This window comes from Gigantopelta aegis, chromosome 9 (genome assembly GCF_016097555.1).
Source record: "Gigantopelta aegis isolate Gae_Host chromosome 9, Gae_host_genome, whole genome shotgun sequence".
Lineage (NCBI taxonomy): Eukaryota > Metazoa > Mollusca > Gastropoda > Neomphalida > Peltospiridae > Gigantopelta > Gigantopelta aegis.
This window is the reverse complement of record NC_054707.1, coordinates 33,083,465-33,104,389: the sequence shown is the minus strand read 5'-3', so window position 1 is coordinate 33,104,389 and position 20,925 is coordinate 33,083,465. Positions and strand designations below refer to the sequence as shown.

Here is a 20,925-nt window from a genome sequence, read left to right as displayed (position 1 = left end):
GATCATGTTAGGTGGATATAATGAGATAACGCTGCTGTATTTTATTGTTATTGTAAACAGCATTTGCAAATAGTTCCTTATTTAATAAGTAAATAAAAGTATAATATTTTCCCCATCTATTTGCAGTGTTAAAATTGATGGTCGTTACTGTGGTCCATCTGGAATATGTAAAATATAAATGTTTGTTTTAATGACAAATCCATTGAAGTTGATAATTTTGTTGTCAAAATTACCTAACCAATTTTCTTTAAACTCTGTACTGTTTTATCTTTGTTCTAACTTTTCAGTATTGTTTCACCTTTTCATCTGCACATTGTTTTCAATGTAATATTAAAGATGTTTAAAATTATCAAATTCAGTATAATTATTAAATGTCTAGTCATGTGTCGGAATAGCTTTTGTTTTCTTTATACTTTATACTTGATGGGTCTGTACTTATAATATTTGATGGGTCTGTACTTATAATATTTGAGTGTAGACTCATCTCTCTAATTATATCACATATATACAATTTGCATGGCACTGCCAGTGCTTTAGAGTTAGACACTCTATCAGTTTTGAGTCTAGACTAAACATTTTATAAGCACCAGGTCAGAATACACTCATTCTACATACAAGTATAACACTGAAAACAACTGGAAATCGCACAACACTATATATGATATAAAGATGCCCTAGCTTTATTCATTAAAAGACTGAACGGTCTACGGTGGTACTTCTGTCACATGGTGTTCAATGTGAGACAACTTTGTGCAGGACATAGACCATGGCCTTTGATTTATGAGTGTTGTTTGGGGGAGGTGTAATTGGTGGGTGGATCTGTAGATACTGCTATAAATTAATAATAAAAAGTAATCTCTATCAACAAGAGTTGGCAAACTTCACATTTAAACATATCAGTTGTGAAATTGATATTTGTGGCTAAAATATTCAAGACAAAAACATGGATGCTTCAGATCTCAATAATTGTATGTCCTTGTACCGACTGTTACAAAAGCCACATCATGTTCCTTCTGCATGTTTTTCGCACACAACTGACAGCAATTGCATGTGACTTTGATTACACTATATCGATAGGCAAGGACAAGAGGTCAGTGAAAGTGTTGCTGCCGATTATGCTGAGGGGGTTGGGGAAATAATTGTATTATTCAATACTACACTTGCAACTTCTAAGATCAAGATGCAGCAGAATCTGAAGAAAGCAGTCAGAAATGGCAGAAGCTCATGGTTTTTTGTGTAGTCGGTCCCGTGTTAATATTGAAAAGACAATTTGATTGAGCAGGAGGGATTCAACCCGAGAAACCAACCCCTGCACATGCACATGATGTTCGAGTTTTACCTTTTCTAGATTCACCATCTTCTACACAATGGTTATATTATGCTAAATAGCATAATCCTAGTCATTAGACAGTTTTTCTGTTTTGAGTTGACAAGAGATGTTAAATGATGGAGAGATGTGATACGGCTTTAATGATCTTTATTGGTGCAAATATTTTTCTAATTTATAAAACATTGCCAGGTACCTGCCAAAGAACATTATCCATCTAACATAACTACTGCCATTTTGGCAAAACAAATTGCATTTGCAGTCCAAATGTATACAATAAACCCCAAAGGTACCAATCGGTGGTGAATGAAAATGGACCTTCACAGTACGACAAAAAACTACATAGGCCTGCATGGCATCAGGCCTTATAAGTGGTTGCATGCAATTGGTGTCTGAAGTCAACCAACAAAACACGTACATTTATATATTGTTACTGAATAGCTTGTAGGTGGGTGCGGGTAATTTTTGGCATGCTTCCATCAAATAACTGTTAAAGCACCCCTGTCATGGGCACAACCTCTGACTTCGCCAGAGAGTTCTATCCACGACAGTATATATATAGCTTATTTTCTAAACATGTAAATTATCATAGGTGTACGGAATCCCAATTTTGTAAGGGAAGGATGGGGGAGGCAGGCTGATTTGTGCCAAAATTAAACGACAATGCCTGAATCTGGATAACAATGTTTAATCATATTTGCATTATTAGACCTACTTAAAGCTATATATGGTTTCAAAGAAGTCACACACATTTTACATGAATTACATTTAATATTGTGAGAAGAATGATAGAAACGTTTTCAGTCCAGCTCATTTTGCTCAAACGTCGCCATTGTTTTTGGTCCGAATGTGAAGATTTGATTCAACATGGTGTGAATGGGTGGAGCAGTTGACCGACCCCTGTCTCATACGCTTATGCATTTAATGTTACATACCATTTAACACATGAAACAGGGACTTTAATGATGTAGTTCTAATATAATAAAAAGTAAAAAAAAAAAAAAAAAATACACCTCCACCACCCGCCAGCTATCTATAGATATATAAAATTTTTACTGAGGGTATACTTTTTATATCCTGTGTGACTGCATATGCTTGATCTTTAAATCATGACAATGATTCAAAATACTACAATGATCATTTTAGAATAGAAATGTAAATTGTAATTGAATCAACTTCCGGGCGTACTGGTTTAAAATGGAAAGGGATACAGTTATTCCAGGCCAACAAAGTTACCCTTTACCACCTGGGACACAACGCACGTCATTCATCACCTGCACCTAATGGTATTATAGACACTGATGTCACAGACAACCACATAGCGTTTTGAATTGGCGATCTCAATATATACTCTTCAAAAGAAGAAACGCAAAACCACATTGTAACATTTGGAGAATTGATTTAATTATTGAATGGTGAGTCCGATAATTACCAAATGTTGCAGGATTGTTCACAATTCACTCTAGTCCATTGTGAGTAAATGATAGGACACACCACCAAGGTCAAGGTCATCTGGAGTCAATACCGGGTGTGGCCTCCGCGTGTGTTGACAACTGCCTGGCACCGCCTGCCCATTGAAGCAACCAGAGTACGGATGACGTCCCGGGGGATGGTGGCCCACTCGGCCTGCAAGGCTGCTGCCAGCTCGGGCAGGGTCTGGGGCTGTGGTTGTCGCTGTCGGAGGCGTCGGTCCAACTCGTCCCATAGATGCTCAATTGGGTTCAAATCCGGTGATTTCGATGGCCAAGGAAGGACATTAATGTTGTTGTTCTGTAGGAAAGCCGTTGTGAGACGTGCTGTGTGAGGCCTGGCGTTGTCATGTTGGAACACTGCGTTGGCGTTGGCCATAACTGGAACGATGTGTGGCCGGAGGATCTGGTCAATGTAGCCCTGTGCATTCAGGTTGCCCTGCACGTGGACCAGGTCAGTTCTGCCAGTGTGTGAGATGGCTGCCCACACCATGACACTACCCCCGCCGAATCTGTCCACTTCCTGCACGCAGTTTGCCGCATAACGTTCACCACGACGCCTATACACGTGACATCTTTCATCATGACGTCGGAGCAGAAATCGGGACTCGTCACTGAACCACATCTGTCTCCATCGCAGTTGAGGCCATTGTCGATGAATCTGGCACCACTGCAGTCGGAGTCGACGGTGTTGTGGTGTTAAGATGACACCTCGAACTGGACGTCTGGCACGAATTCCTACCTCACGTAGGCGGTTCCGTACGGTCTGGTCGGATATCCTGCGCAAAACTGGTATTGCTGCGGCTGTGGAGGTGGCAGTAGTCAATCGTTCCCGAAGGTGGCGTAACCGGATGTAGCGGTCCTGCCCGGGGGTAGTGACCTGTGGTCGACCGGATCTAGGGAGGTCACGTGTTGATCCATGTTGCTGGTAACGGTCCCACAGTCTGGAGATGGTGCTTGGGGACACATGGAATGCCCTGGCAACGGCCGTTCTGGATTCGCCTGCGTCTAGTCGGCATTGTTTCTCTGCGGTTCACTGAGACTTGGCATGTCCTGGATTGTCAACTGTCGGCCAGATACAGAGGCCAGGCAAGCGAACACCCTGCACTTTTATACTGTCGGTGTTCATGTTGCACGTGCAGACAACGCACGTGCAGTGGTGACATGGTTTGCACGTGGCTGCGTTTTTGCGAATATTCACATTTTGGAACTTTATTGTACAGTAGCTGCGTTTTATCGAATGTAACCGTGGGAATGTGTTTGGGACATGCAATGACCTTATATTCACAAAGCATGAACCGGTAGGAAACATAAAATCGGAGTTATAACCCATTTGTACCCTTTTGCGTTTCTTTTTTTGAAGAGTATATATTTAATGAAGCTCTGGTTTAAGCACTTCCAATGATTATTAATTTTTGTGAATTGTGATAAATTTGCAAAATGATTCCATCAACATTTATTTACAAGTTATTTTTGGTGCATTTTGGATATTCCAAAACTGGACAATGGGAGTAGGATTCATGATTATGGAGAGTAAAGGGTAGAGGGCGATAGTGATAAATTTGCAAAATGATTCCATCAACATTTATTTACAAGTTATTTTTGGTGCATTTTGGATATTCCAAAACTGGACAATGGGAGTTGAATTCACGATTACGGAGAGTAAAGGGTAGAGGGCGATAGAGCTATCCCACTCCCTATGTCGAAATATATATCACGGCCAAACAGACCAGGGCTTTCACATAATTTGCCAAACCTACCGAGATCTCCGTCCCACACTACATCTTTCTCAACATGAACACATAAGCTGACGTTGATTTACAACTGTGTCCAGTTCTAACGCATCCCCCCTACTCCCCCCCCCCCCTCCTGCGGGGAAAAAAAAGGAATCCGGGAAGCTCTAGACTGCATGTTACATATTTATCTCAACCCCGACCCAAAGCAGAGTACTAGTAATAGGCCTACATCTATATGGCGACCGTGTATATAATGGCTGGCAAGCTACACGGCGTTCGTGTATATAGCAATTATACGATGTTTGAACTCTTTAGGAGCTAAAGGTATGAAGAGTGTCCACTTCCTGTGTAAGAAAAAAAACCTATGTTAAAGAAACGGAAGTATTTCTGCCTATGTTTTCCCCTCTGTAGTTTAATTTCATGTTATTAGTCTGAAAACGACACCTGTAAGGACACCTTTTTGGTACTGAAAACACTGGCCGTACCTAAATAATGCTATTTTCAGTCTTGCTAGAGGTTATCCTGTGATTTTAGATGAAGTTCAAAAACTGTCAAATTTCGCCATTCAGACGTTCTCCATGCGTCCAGTTATGATTTTCAAGTTTGGAGTAACAGTTATTGTACTTGTTGCAATTGTGATATTTTATATTTTACATTACGAGCAACAACCAAACGAAAATGATAGTTATGCTTCAAAACAGAAAATTTTGAAAGATAAACATAGTCATGATAGTGATAAAAGTGAACATACCCTCAACATAAATAAAGATAATGAGTCCAAAATTAAGTCAAAAGATGACACAAACAGTAATGTAGATGAAAATCAACCTGAAAAAAAGAATATCCATAAAAAACTTCATATGCAAGATGATAAGCCAAAAGAAAAGATGCATTCAAAAGATAAAAAGAAGCAAAGCAGCATTAATCAAAATGCAGACCACACAGTCAAAAAAAGTAAGAAGAGTGGAGGATCTGAATTGACTTCCTTGATGCCTGTTTTCAAGAGGTGTTTGTTATTTTAAACTCTCATTTTCATTTAATCGGTGATTATAATGACAGCAATTTTTAAAAATATATAATGCTTTTATAACTATACTTTTGCTTACTTGCATATATATGTACCAGAAAACAGAGCTGTGATTTATAATCACCTGTACTGATTAATTTTTCAGTGTCATTATATACCAGTTAGTCATGAGTATTATATATTCATGCATGTCTGATATCATATGTTCATTCCTCTGGGCATTGGAAATCTTAAAATGAAACAACATTTATTGATTTTTATGTCTTATCTATGATACAGGCATGTGCTTAAATACTTGTAGCATCTTGTAACTAAGGAGTACCCTCAAATGTAGGAATGATAGTGATGTTCCAATGATCGATTATATTTGAAGATTGGTCGATTGGGCTCTACTGATGTGATGATCGACTATAAAAATCACAGTCGATTGTGTGGGAAATGTTAACTGCAATTGTTCTTCCAGTTTAGATGTTGGAATTCATGTATGTTGGGATTGGGGTTTGTTTCCATGTGTACATAAAGAAAAATTATATTAAATTGTTATTAAGGGTAAAAAAAAAATGTATAGTGTCTATATAAATGAGCACAACAATAGGTGCAGAGTACTTATAATTCAAATCCTTCGTGCATGTATGTTCATATAATTCTAACCAATTATATAATCGAAAGTTGATCGATTGGTGCAAACCGATTATAACCGATGATCGATGATGAAATACAAACTGATTCCCGTCACTAACGAATGATACATCAGTGGCATCAGAATGGACAGTTATTAATTTTTAAGATTGCTCTTAAGACAAATATTTCAATAAATTATTAAAACTGAAATATTGAATTCTGAAGTGTCCCCACCTCATTATGATTACTGGTACTTGAAATTAAAGAACTTTATTCAGGGCAGCTAGTTTAAATTGGCATAAACTTTATTGCTAATGATAATTTGAAAAACAATATTAATGTCTAAAGTGTTCTTTAATGGCAGTCAGTGCTAGCTCTCGGTGATCAGAAAATTTCGCCAAATTATCTAAAAAAATGCAAAAACTACAGCTATTTTTTAATAAAATATCACTTATTACACAATATTCTTTTGATTTGCCAATTGTTCTCAAAATTCACAATTGACGAATTTGGCGGGTGGCAGAGTTAGCCCTGGTAGTGCACAGAACATGGTTGACAACTGATTGTGGCCAATTCAGTGTATTAATGTTGACTTTCTGATGTCATTTCAGTACTGATAATAGGTCAGCATCTGGACTGCACCTGGCGGTTGTTGCTTGTGGAGATCGGAGAGACGAGTCTCTTGTTCTGCTCAAATCGGCAGTTCTCTTTACAAAGAAGAAACTCATCTTTCACATTTTTGCAGAAAAAGAATTACAAACAGGATTTAGAGATCAGGTGATAATTTTTGTGTAACTTTAAAGACTGACAGTATGAAAAATAAAGTGGTGGTCATGAGCTCAATTGTCTGGCTGTTGTAAGTTAACTATCCAGCTGGTTAAAGTTAAAATAAACCATTCACAGAATTGTCAAATATTCCATTAATTCCTGTTGATACAGTAACATGCATTTTTTTTTTGTAGAGCTGGGCGATATTGAAATTTTTGATTCGGTATTGATATTTTGGGGGTGATTTACCTCAGTATTGGTACAGTATTCGGTTATTGATACAATACTGATGCCGATATCGAGCAGTATTTTCGATATACTCTACTTTAAATGCATGCTTGAGTTAAGTCTTACCGGCTAATTTCATCTAAATCAAATTAAATTCCATACACAAGACCCTCATCTCTCTCTTCTTTTCAGCTATTTTGTGTTTATCAAATATATTTGTGACGGAACATGCTCTTATCTTTTCGCCTGTGGCAATGTTAATTGTTTTAGAGGGCTGTGTGCACTTGGTTACATAATACCTCCGCGCGACCGTACCCCCCTAATACACACTTAGATCAGGTGTGGAGGCCATGTGGCCAGTAGTTACGTAATACCTCCGATAGTGCGGTTTTATGACCGTGATATTTGGCGAACTAGGCGACAGTAAGTCTGGCCATCTAAGGAAAAATACCGTCTCTGGAAGTTGGGGCAAATTCACATGATAGGTGAGGTGCCGCGAGGTGCCCCCAGGCGATATTCGCTGTCTCTCAGATTTTTTGAATAAATAGATAGGATTTTAAAGATATCGGGGAGAAACATTGGAAGTATCCAGGGGAAACGGACGTCGTCCACTGAACGATCTATATAAATTCAGTCCGGACGTGGTAAATATATTTTTCTGCTCTGTTGTATAACCTTGATGTGATTGATGTGACTTTAAATATTTTAATACTGTAATATACCAATATTATTTAGACATTGTTTCCGGTAATCTGACGAAGTAAATTGTAGGCTTCACTGTTCTAAAAAAATAAAGCTTAGCCGGTCATCCTAGAGGACCTAGGTAAACTGTATGTTATTGTCTTTATTGTGATAGGTACCAGTATTAATTCTGTATTACAAGGTTACTGAATGAGTAGTTAAGGGTTAATTAAAAATTAACCAAGTAGGAATAGAGTTGTAATTCCTTTATTAATTAAGTTCCCCTGGAAGCGTTTCTCAATTATCACACGTGTGTGTGTTGTATCACGGTGAAGTGATTAGAATATTGTGTAAACTAGACACCTAGAGATTAACTAATTAAGTGATCAGTTCTGGGTTGTTATTATTTGTTGTTGTTAATTAACTACTGTGGCAGTACATTTGTCAGCGTAGTATTAATACAGATTCCAAAGTGTATTGTGTTTTTGTTGTGTTTTCTAGTGAACTAAACGTGCTATAAATACACATATTTATATAAGATCTATCTCTGATTATACCTAGAGACGAGCCACTCGGGTAATGGACTGCCCGATACAGAGAGATCTAATAGATATACAGTTAGGAGAGATATTTGGATAATCATGTTTTATTCAGTTACGGGTATTATAGGATCCTCGTGACAATATTGTTAGTGCTTAACTAAATAAACATTTTTCAATAACATAATTTCAGTATTTTGAGATTTACTCGGTACGGTAAATCAGTATTGATATGATATCGATACCGAACGGTATATACAGTATACGGCCCAGCTCTACTTTATTGTTGGGACAGGACATCGACCAGTGATAGAGTGCTTACAGGGCTTCTGGAATTTTTTTAAAATCCACTAGCCATGGGATCAGTGATTTTTAAGATTTGCTAGCCATGATAAAAAAAAATTCACTAGCCCTACTTTACTTTAAATTAATACAATTTTACTAAATAATAGAAATAATTGGATATGTCACCTAAAGCTTTAAAATACTAACATTGGGATGGGATGGGGGCAGCCTATTCATATTTACAAAATAGACTTAATTGCAACATTTAACCCAAAAATTTCACTAGCCATCGGGCATGGCAATAGTAGTTATTTACTAGCCTGACATTGAATATTATATCACTAGCCATGGGAGTGGGGCTACCATAATCTAGAAGCCCTGAGTGCTTGTCTGATACACAGTTGATCTAGGATTGATCCCTGTCATTGGGCTACATGTATTTCTCATTCCAGCCAGTGCTCCACAACTGGTGTAATAATGACCATGGAATGAGTTATCCTGTCTAAGCGTTGGTGCATACAAAATGTTTCTTACTGCCGATCAAAAGGAGTAGCTCATAGTGTGGTGGCAGTGGGTTTTCTCTCTTATTATCTGTGTCGTCCTTAGCAATATGTACAATACCAAATAACCATACATACAAATGTGTTGAGTGTGTTGTTAAATAAAGTGTTGTTTGTTTTTGTTGTTTTTTATTTATTTTTATATTTATTTTTTCTTTGAGCACCCTTCTTTTTAGCAATATTATAATTATATAATTTAATTATCAATATTAATTATTAATGTAGTTTTATTGCATCTATTTTTTAAAAGATTTAAATTCAGTAGTATTGAAGATTTAAAAGAAAGAGAAAAAGTTTGTTTTGACATATATAGTCATAGAAAGGCAACCCGCTACATGTTTGCCATTAGATCTTTTATATTCACCATCCCATAGACAGGATAGCATATACCATGGCCTTCTATATACCAGTCGTGGTGCACTGGCTGGAATGAGAAATAGCCCAATGGGCCCACCAATGGGGATCGACCCCAAACCGACCACGCATCAAGCGAGCACTTTACAACTGGGATATGTCCCGCCCCATATTGAAGATCAAAGACACATCTTGTGTCTACAGTATGTTTCAGTCTTGCAGCTGAAATTAATTCTTTTATTACTAGTTAATGCATTCATTTGCACAATTTTGTCAAGCAAGTTCAGACATGCTGTGCAGTATGTTTAAGTATTAACAAAGTTGTTTATGCATTTAATCCCTATCTTATTAAAAGTATACAGGCCCCATCCTGTCCATTACCAAATTAATAAATTGCTAATGTTTATGCAAAGTGGCTACTAAATTTGTTCCAGTCCCTGATTATATATAATTCTTCGTTTTCTTTTTCAAGTTTCAATTCTGGCCCGATGAAGTTAAACACAGAATTGAGTATTTCATTTATGACATATCATTCCCACGTGGTTCCAAGACAGATGAATGGAAGAAACTTTTTAAACCATGTGCTTCACAAAGACTTTTTATTCCAGTAAGTAATAATAATAATAGGCTAACTTACATGTTAGCATAAGAACCATTTACCTTTTTTAAAAGTAACAGGCACTAAATATGATAGAAAGTTTGTACTACAGTAGGCAATAATACTGACTAGTCTGCTACAAACTGGTTGCATTTAATGCAGTTTATATATTTATTATAAATATATTCTTTTACATTTACAAACTTGCTGTATTACGATAGAGGAAGGTGACTTTAAACTGTTAATTTTTGAATTATGAGCTGTGGGTTTTTTTTTATTGTCAGTAAAATATTCAAGCACATGTGCATTAAAACTGAATAGCCCATAGATTGTGTGTTTTTAACAAATGTATTAAGTATCGTAATAAAATGGGTTCTTTATATATTTTTCTTATATTTTCTTCTTTTATCTTAGCAAATGGTCTTTAATAATTTCTTATTTGAAATGCATTTGTCAAAATATTAGTAAAAAAATTGACTTAGGAATAATGGTCAATATTTTCACGATTTTTTGTTTATTTATTAGTCCCCTACCGGTCCAACTGGATGGGACTATGGGTTTCATGTCCGTTCCTCTGTTCCACATATAATTTTCCGGATGTTTTTTTTTCTTTTCAGAATGCCTTGAGATATTGAGCTGAAATGTTTTGTATAGCTTTATCATGTACTGTTGCAGATCAAGTTTGACTTTCATGGTGATTTACCCATTTTTGACAGAGTTATGGCCCTTGAACTTAGAAGATATGAATAATCGTTGGACTCTGTAGGGGACATGTATAGCTTTAGCAGTATTCTCATAATGCTTGTTTTTATTGCAGTTGTTGCTAACTGACATTGATTCACTGTTGTATGTGGACACTGACATTCTGTTTCTGAGTCCTCTCGATGAAGTGTGGGAGCACTTCAGTAAGTTTAATTCCACACAGCTGGCTTCTCTAGCCCCGGAGCACGAGGATGCAGCCGCTGGGTGGTACAACAGATTCGCCAGACATCCCTTTTATGGAAAACTAGGTGAGACTACTTTTACATGTAATTTAACTGCATCAGGGCTTACTAGAATTTTTATAGACTCCACTAGCTACGATTAAAAATTCACTAGCCCAACTTTACTTTTAGTTAATACAGTTTTACTAAATAATAGTAATAATTGGATATGTCACATAAAGAGGGAGGTAGAGCTTAAAAACACTAATGTTGGGGGTGGGGGAAGAATATTCATATTTACAAAATAGACTTCACTGCAACATTTGACAATATTATTTTACTAGCTGTTAGGCATGGCAATAGTCGTTTTTTACTAGCTCGACATTGAATGTCACTAGCCATGGGAGTGGGACTACCATAATCTAGAAGCCCTGACTTCATGCAAGACTCAAAATGAAACACATTTTCAGATGTGTAGAATGAAAGTGGTTCATTTAAAGAAACTATTAGCCAAATACTTAATGTTGTAGCCACTTTGTATGAAACTTAGCAGTCGGATGATTTGGCAATGGACAGGGTGATACCTGTTTATGTATGTACATATTTCAGAAATGGATGCAGCAAAGTGGATTATCTGCAGCTTAAATTATCCACACTCTTCTTTTTTTCCTTAAATTTAACATTTCATGTTATTCATCAAAGTATATTTGTAAAAAAATCTAATTTGAGAATTGACTGGGTTAATGAGACCTTATTTTATTGGCCTTTGTTCTTATTGTGGTGATTACTAAAACAATTTGTGAAAACTCAAGGCTATGGTATGTGCTGTTTTTGCTTTTAGGTGGTCCATATTTACAAAATCCCTTGGTACTAATAGAAAAATGTAGCGGGTTTTCTCAATGTAATAGCTTTATAAAAAGTTTGTCATCCAATAGCTGATGTTTAATAACTTCATTATGCTCTAGTGTTGTCATTAAACAAAGCAAACTTTATATTTCTTTTATGAAAACATGATTACCTGATCTGTTACCAGTGTTAAACGTGATTTGATTTGTGTTTTAAATTTCATATATTAATTGTTGAAATATATTTTCAGTGTTAATTCTGCAAGTGGTCAACGATTGTCTGTTTCTGTACTGCGTGGGTGGGCATTTTGTTGTCACATTTCTATCCATCTATCCATAAGTATGCCAAGAACCTTAGAGAACATAATGAAATTCTGCAATCATGCCTACCATCGCCAAATAATGAGCAGCTGTTTACTTTATCTTTCTTTTAACTTTATTAACGTGCCTATATCCAAAAAAGTTTCATGCACATGATTTTATCTGCAAAAGATAAACTGGGTTTACCCTTATAATTTAAAAACTGGTATTAATCTGAAGCAAATTAGTTCGTCACTTGTACTGAATAGTTTTTATCTTGTTACAGATGTTTTCTATTCAATTTTTGTTTAGTCAGTCCCAGTATCTGTTTATTTTTTAATTTGTAACCATTTTGGTGTTATAATATCAGCAGGTAAATACTTGTATTAAATTCTTATGCATATGCTTCAGGTTTGAATTCTGGAGTAATGTTGATGAACCTCACACGGTTACGAGCTTCAACATGGCTGCCATCCTTAATAGCATACTTCAAAGAATATGCACTCAAGATAACTTGGGGTGACCAAGATCTCATCAATATTTACTTCTACTATCATCCTGGTAAGTCATGTTCAAGTTACAAGCTGTGGAAGATATACTAGTATTAATAGAAGTGTGACACTGCTTATTTACAGTAGCAGCAATTCATGCTTTAAGTGAAATGATTTTTTTTTATTTGCAGCGCTATCAACTGAATTTAAGAAAGGCATGTAACAAAATAAAGAAAAAAAATGATACAAGTTGAAGTTTATTATTTAAATCATGAAATATTTGAATCATTTCGGTGTCCTAAAGCTTATTTAATAATATAAGGCCCTTCCTTTTTATCATATTTTTGAACATAGTTAAGAAAATCCAGTTGAATCTAAGAGATCAGTTTCCAACTGACGACAAACTTAAAATATGGAAATTAACAAGTATATGGCATATCTTAATAGATATTATTCTCCACATAGTTCAAGATATTCAGGGAAATATAACCAGTATGACCCACGTATGTTATAATGATTTCACATGCACAATGAATGACATAATTTTGTGAAGCGACATCATAACTTAATGCGGCTTCCCCAGTCTTAGATCTGTGTAAATGCTTATCAAAATGACATCATTTTGGAAATGATGTCATTTCTGCGTCTCTTTTTAGTTACCTTTGAAACATTTTGACATGGTCCTAGCTTGTTATTCATAAAAATAATATTTTGTATAATGTAGATAATAAAGAAATTATTACATTCACACGTGTTTTTACGAAACTCTTGTCAGGATTCATGTATTACAATAATCCTGACATTCGTTTTGTAAAATCAGTGCAACACACAAGCTCGTATAATAATCTCTATTTATGTATCCTTTAATTCATAATACATCGGTATACCTGTAATACTGCACTTCCCTAGTTGTTATGGCCATGACTGTTTGAGGTGACTGTTTAGGCCCATGGGCCTCTTGTAATTTGTCCAATTTGTTTTGACAGATGAGTTGTATGTATGGCCCTGTGAATGGAACTACCGACCAGATCACTGTATGTATATGAGTGTGTGCAGAAACGCAGAGGCGACTGGAGCATACATTTTACATGGGTGTCGTCGAGTCTTCTTAAACGATAAGCAGCCAGCATTCCGAGCTGTTTACAATGCTTTTAGAGATGTAAGTATATGGACTGGACGTCTTAAAAATTAATACACAAGTACATGTAGGTCTTGCTACAAGTGCAGGTTTTATGCAAATTATGGGCAGAATGTCATGGAAATGGACAAGAATCCAAAATGTTTTAAAGGGACATACCCTAGTTTGTAAACACAAAGACATATTTTTTTACTATTATAGCCATTTTTTGATAACTGAAATCATACTTTTCTTAGATTTTATGGTTTAGATTATCCATTTCCATACATTTGAAGTGTTTTTGGTCATCCTGGTGTTTTTAATATCACAAAATGCATTTCTCATATTTTTAAAAATGCACATTCGTCTGAGAAGAAACAGTGATGGAGTCGAGTTTTAGTCTATTTTTAGAGGGTATTTCATCATTTCAAAGTCACAGGCTCATGTTTCACTCAATTGTAACTTTTTCCAAATGTGTTACAGGTTTGTAGATTAACTAAACTTAGCGTTAATTTTCACGAGTTGAAACTAGGGTATGTCCCTTTTACTTCTAGTTATCAGGTCAGGTAAAAAGTTTAACGTGCGTATATACCACGAAGGTTTCACACACGCCTGTCCTGGGCTTAATCTCTGGCCTTTGCCATTGACTAAGTCCAGGACAAGGGGGGGGGATGAATTTGAAGTGGGCAGAATTTTGAATAAGTATTTAGTTGTGTCCAGCGACTGCGCGGACCAACTAGTAGACACCGAAAATGGGCCATGTTCTGACTGGCTGAATTTCGATTCCTTCGGGTCTAACTAGAAAAACCTATGTCTACGGAGAATAACTGCACCTATCATCATGTCCGGACTAAGAATTTAAACCCAAAAATAAGTTTGACTGCTCGGCCGAAAAGGTTTTAAGGTGATTTGAGCAATTGAACGGGCGCCAAAGTAAAATGCGTTGGACTATTTATAAAAAAATAAACATAAGAATTTTGAAGCTCGATCGAAAGCGTTTAAAGTCCAACTAAGCCCAAAAAGGAGGTTACCTGTCCTAGATAAGGTTGGCGTCTATGGGGAGGAGATGATGTACTCTTCGTTGAAGTGGGGCACCAACTTTCTGAAGTTGTGGCCCCATAGGCATTGAGCCAGTGGGAGGTACTGGGCGCCGGTGATGATCTTGATGATCCTGTGGACGGTGTGGTTGTCCATCTCTTTGTAGAGGATCCCCTGTCTGTACAAGCCATCCCGGCGCGAGGTGATGACCAGGACCTGCCCGATTCCCCGTAGATCTCCAGGATGGATGGCGATCTGGTTGCCGTCCGGGAAGGTCTTAAACTCTTCCTCTTGGATCCCGCCTGGCAGTTTGTAGGGATCCGTGACGTCACCAATCACGTACTTAGCGTACTGACTTTTGATTTTCTGTTTCGCGAGCTGCCATTCATCCCTGGCGGAAGCGGAAGGTCGCGTCTTGGCTAGTTGGTCCCCCGGGGGGGTCACGGCCTTCCGCTTGGCAACTCCAACATCCAATGTCGCGGAGTCCCCCGTGGGTGGGGGTCTCGACGCTGATGAGCGACGGGCGAGAACAGGTGATGCAGGCCGTGGTGCACTAGTTGGTTGCTCCTCTTTCTGCCTCTGTACAGTCGGTGCGGTTGGTTGGCGATTCGCCTCCTTCTGCTCCGTCTGGATTGGTCGTGGTGGGGGCAGCGATGCAGATGGGACCGCCGCCGGCGGTTGAGCCACCGGTTTTGTCCCCGCCTGAGCAGTCCCTGGCGCACGTTTCTTCTTTCTTGTCCTCTTCCTCTTGGCTGTCGGCGCGTCACCATACACCAAGGTCACGGTTGCCCGTGACCCGGTGTACGCGACGCGGTACTCCAACAGCAAGCCGTAGCTAGCCATCAATCCCCCCAGGTGGGGGGGCAGTTCGAGAGCGCACGTTGACACGTTTACCTTCATCGAGAGTTGATGGAGAAAAAACTTCTAGTTATCAAACAATAATTTTTAATTTGACTGCCTGTTGTTCTGCTTATGTGATCTGTAAAACTAAAGAGAATTTATTAATACACACATATTATATGGTAATAATGTTAATGATTATGTTTAAATTATGGATCTGTTTATGCAAATCAGTATCAAATAGGCCTCACTAATATATTTCATTTCATGTTCTGAATTAAAAAAAAGTTGTGAACTAAATTGTCATTTAAGTTCTTCCCAGATGAAATATTCCTGTAACATCATCTTATTGATATATCAACCAACACTTCAGTTTTAGTATTTGTGAAAACTGGTAATATACATTGTATTATAATAAATCTCAATAATTTAGTACATACTTTTGTATGCGTTTGAACATTTAAATGTATACTGTGCATTTTATTATAAATTGTCTGAATAAATGTTAGGGTTCAACAAGTCATTAATCTTTTTTTTATTTATAATAAATCCTCTTGCTAATAAAACTTTACTTTTAGTTTCAATATACATGTATTTTCTAGACAGTATTTAGAATTGAAATTTTTTTTTCCAAAATAGTACGCATAAATTGGATAATTTTAAATTGGATAATTATAAATTGGATAATTTTAGATTAGCTGAACAAAGTGAGTCCTTGGTGCATGTGTAGAAAACTTTAGAATCTAGTCTCAAATCTTTAAAGTCTCAAGATGTAATTAGAGACCTCGATCTCAGCTAGTGGATTTTTTCGAACTTGAGCTAGAGGAAATTATCAACTGTAACACATAGGGCGCTAGCCAGAGCTTCTGTAAGGGCTAGTGTCTTTCTCAAACATTTGTCGAACACTGTTTATAAGCACGGGGTTTTGTGATGCATTACAGAATTACAGGACCCCAGCTGTAGAATGAAATTATTGTTCCATATGATAGGGCACTACCACGGGGATAAACAGTAAAGTTCATTTTCTGTGTTTGTAGCATTGGTTTGGAGCCGACATTGAGTCCAGTCTGCTTTCGACTGTGAAGAAGAATCTTGAGCCAGTGTTTACCTCACCCTGTGGGAAGTATCCACATATATTTACAAAACAAATTGAAAAATATATAAAGACCCAGAAGACTTTTACGAAAAATGGTGTTCGTGAAAATATACAGCTTGAAACGAAAGATTCAAAATTTATTCCAGTGCCACATCCACCAAGTTAAATCCAGTGACTCCAATCCAATATTTTTTCTATTTTATGTTAAATTTTATTTTTAATACATGTATTTTAACAGGGTTAAAACGTCCAGCAGTTCACCAGTATATTTAAATTTATGCCTTTTTTTTTTTTAATTGGTGCATTTTTTTTTTGTAATGAAAATTATTTTTTATATATATATTGGACTTGGGTTTGTATTAACACATTTCTACCTAAAATATGTTTGTCCATTAACAAACTGTAACACAAATACATTTACATGTATGACAATGAGATAAATGGTGATGTTACAGTATTTACTTTTTGTATGGTACTATTGGTATTTGACAGGTTGTGCTATCTTGGTATCACCTGGGCCTAGGATAGGTACCGAAGTTTGAAGCCAGTACTGAAAAGAACATTGCCTCATTGTTGTGGGTTTGAAAACGAACTTGATACCCAACAACCTAACCAACAGCTCTTAGTGTGGTACAATCTCGCTTCACCAGTACGTCACTCTGTTTAAAAGTATGCTTGTACAGATATTAAAGACCACTTTTAATGCCCAGGACTAGAATCTTTTATATGCACTGATGTGGTTTACGGCTATTCTATTTAAAGTTACATAATTTTTCATCAGAAACAAATTTGCCAAGTTCACTGACATCACATTGTCATTATGTACCTGAGTTTGCAATAGCTATATCCCAATGCATAATGAAACTTTATTTTTCTCCCATGAAGCAATGAAAATTAGTAATTTATTATACAAATGTCAAAAGAGGAAAACTTTTTGAAGAAAAGAATGGAAAGCCCACAAAGATCTATGCAAATGTCATTCCATTTTTCAAATCATGCATGTCAAATTAACTGTAATTTTTATTATATCTATTTATAAACTGTTATTTGTTAACATATATTTTAATCTGTTTACCGACTTGTATCAATGGCGATTTCATTTACTGGTAACTTTGTCTGAATACCAAATTGTGTTATTTATTGAAAGTAGTAGTTTTGTGATTAAATTAATCATATATACCGATATTATGTAATAACATTTTTGTTTGAGATGGTGAGATGTTGATGTCTAATGAAATCAAACATTATTTCCTAAAGGAAGTTACTACATAGAGGATGTTTCATGTTTTTTGTCAAATATGATTTATATCTCATCGAGTGAAGTTTGATATGATTGCAAACTTCATGATATATAACTTTTGGCAATTTACCTTTATTTTTAAAATGCCATCAGCAAAATAGTTCCGGCTTTCTTACAGTGAAGATAACACTTTCTACAGTGACAATAACACGTTTTAGAGTGAAGTAGTGATATTTTCACTCTAAAATGTGTTATTGTCACTGAGTGACTGATAACACTTTTATTTCACTGATATTTTAAGATATTTCACTAATGTTATATACTAAGTGTATATATTTACTTCCACGGTATTGTTTTCTGTATGCTACTTTTCAATAATTATTTATGTGAGATAGTTAGCAATCAAGGTTTATGCACAATGTTTTCATTGATTTGCCCTGAAAGGATCATTCTTGAAAACAATTTTTTTTTAATCAGTTAAAATTTGTTTATAAAAAAGAAAACTTGTGTTCATTTAAAAAAAAATAAAGTACTGTATATCGGTGTGTATTAACCGACTTTTCAAGTCTCTAAATACCACCACGATAACAGAGACAATACATAAAGTGAACAAAAAATGTCTAATAAAATACAATGAAATTTCAGTGTTTATGGAAATACAATACTAACTAAACCTCATCAATCATTCCAGGCTCCAAAAGCTTATCATTAAGTTAGTTAATCGGTTGCTTGGATCAGTTTGTCAAACCAACACCCACGATTGACTGTTGGCAACAGTGTTGTGTGAGACTGACTTTATTTCAATTATCAGAAACAACAAACAGTGAAAAATACACTAGTATATATATCTATATTTTTGTCTGGTTCATCTACATAAATGTTGAGTCAGCTTATACATCATACCCAAACATATTCTACAATACTGCAGCCTACACAACACATCCAGACAATTAATATGGCCAAACATAACAACACTTGCCACAAAACTGCATGGAACAGTCACTGAACTAATGAACACAGCCTCTTTTGTGGGAATGACTGGTCTGATGATTTGACTAACGAAAAACGAGAAGAAGAAGACGATACCAACCTTTTTGTACGAGATATTGAGGGGCAAATTAAGGAGTCAGTCTAACCACAGTCTGCTAATACACTCTCCTATATATATTTTTTGTGTCATATTACACTTGTATTATAACTTTGGAACATCTTACTTACGGTAATACTGATAAAATTAGCGGCTGTTCTCATTACAGAGTTATCTCCACTTTATTTTAATGTATAGTATATACATCCGAAGTGTTTCCGGTCATCTTAGTGTTTCTAATACCACAAAATGTATTTATCAGCTTCTTTTTTTTAAATGCATGTACCTCTGAGAAGTAACAGTTAAGGAGACGAGTCTTAGTCTACGTTTTAATGTCATTTCCACAGTTCAATATTACAGACCCTTGTTTCACTTTATCGCAACTTTAAGCATATAACATATACAGGTTAGTGACCATTTTCACAGGTTCAAACTATGATCTGTGTCTTTAAAATACGGTCTCACAACAGTTTTGAAAATGTATTACATAACATGCTTTTATGTTCAGCAATGGATTTGTATGTACAAGGCTTTAATAAAATGTTACAAAGTGGTGACATACATGTATATCATGTATTTTTTTCATAAATATACAAATTTAGGTGCTTATTATGGAATATTTTAGTTATTGCTTATTACAGATGGGTGTCAAAATATTTCTATTCTTATAAAATAGTTGATGGGGTTTTTTTACTACATATTTATTCAGTATCTCTAGAAGTGGTTCTGTGGGCATCTTTTTTATATTATAATTTTTGTATAACTTGAATGTTTTTTAGACATGCTGTGCTATGGTGCTCTCTTTGTATCAAGTGTACTGAATAAAATTATGTGTTACTTAAGTAAGCAGTGGAACTGTGCATATAAAAGATCCCTTGCTGCTAATGGAAAAATGTAGCGAGTTTCCTCTCTAAGAGGATTTGTCAAAATTACCAAATGTTTGACATCCAGTAGCCAATGATTAATAAATCAATGTGCTCTAGTAGTGTCATTAAACAAAACAATCTTTAACTTTTGTTAAATAGGCAAGTCATTGATTGTATAATACAACGTTACTTTGCAGTTTTAGAATTATGGACTGAAATGTGTTTATTACCCATTTGGGCAAAGAGAAGTGGGGAAAGAAAAATGATCTTTCCCTAGGAAAACAAAACCCCATTTCGTCCCCATGATACGTTTTGCCGTCATAATCAGTGCTTCACTATAGGCTGATCATTTTAGTGCATGGAGCAGTTAATTAAGTGTAAGAATAGTTTCCAACGTTGCCGTTATGTCAACAACTAACTGACGTCGTCAGCGATACATACATTACAGCTATGACGCAATGCTGCCTCTTGTTCTCAGCTTGCAAACTTGTTTTCAGTAACAGTATCATTTGAAAATTTTCTATAAAATGATAAAAATTGATAATGGGTAATAAATAGAATACCCAACTCACTAATCAGCAATACCATTTTTTTTTATACTTGGGAAGGACACCATCAATTCACCAGAGCTAGAAACGGCCTGTGGCCAGGTTGCCAAATGCGACCAATGTACTGTTTGGGCAACTTAAATATAACAAAATAATGGTGTTAGTTGGCCAAATAATATTATTTGGTCGATCTTCTTTAGGGTGTATACTACCAAATCATATCCTATAGATGTCAATAGTAACATATGTGACTGAAATTCCTACCTGCAGCATATCAATGGACATAAACGCCACAGATATAAATACTACCACCCCTCACACTTAAAGTGAATCAGATAAAA

At 36.1% G+C, this 20,925-nt stretch overlaps 1 protein-coding gene across 2 annotated transcripts; it reads left to right on the top strand.

Moving 5' to 3' along the window:
* Window positions 1–4,893: 4,893 nt before the first annotated feature.
* On the top strand, window positions 4,894–20,012 carry LOC121381369 (glucoside xylosyltransferase 2-like). 2 transcript variants are annotated; one of them, XM_041510655.1, is made up of 8 exons: window positions 4,894–5,538; window positions 6,792–6,957; window positions 10,068–10,202; window positions 11,011–11,203; window positions 12,213–12,260; window positions 12,673–12,822; window positions 13,739–13,911; window positions 16,785–20,012. In XM_041510655.1, the coding sequence occupies exons 1-8, from the start codon at window positions 5,111–5,113 to the stop codon at window positions 17,007–17,009; spliced, it is 1,518 nt and encodes a 505-aa protein (XP_041366589.1). In that variant the 5' UTR covers window positions 4,894–5,110; the 3' UTR covers window positions 17,010–20,012. The 2 variants fall into 2 exon arrangements, with proteins under 2 accessions (XP_041366589.1, XP_041366590.1); XM_041510656.1 differs by lacking the exon at window positions 12,213–12,260.
* The last annotated feature ends 913 nt before the right edge of the window (window positions 20,013–20,925 follow it).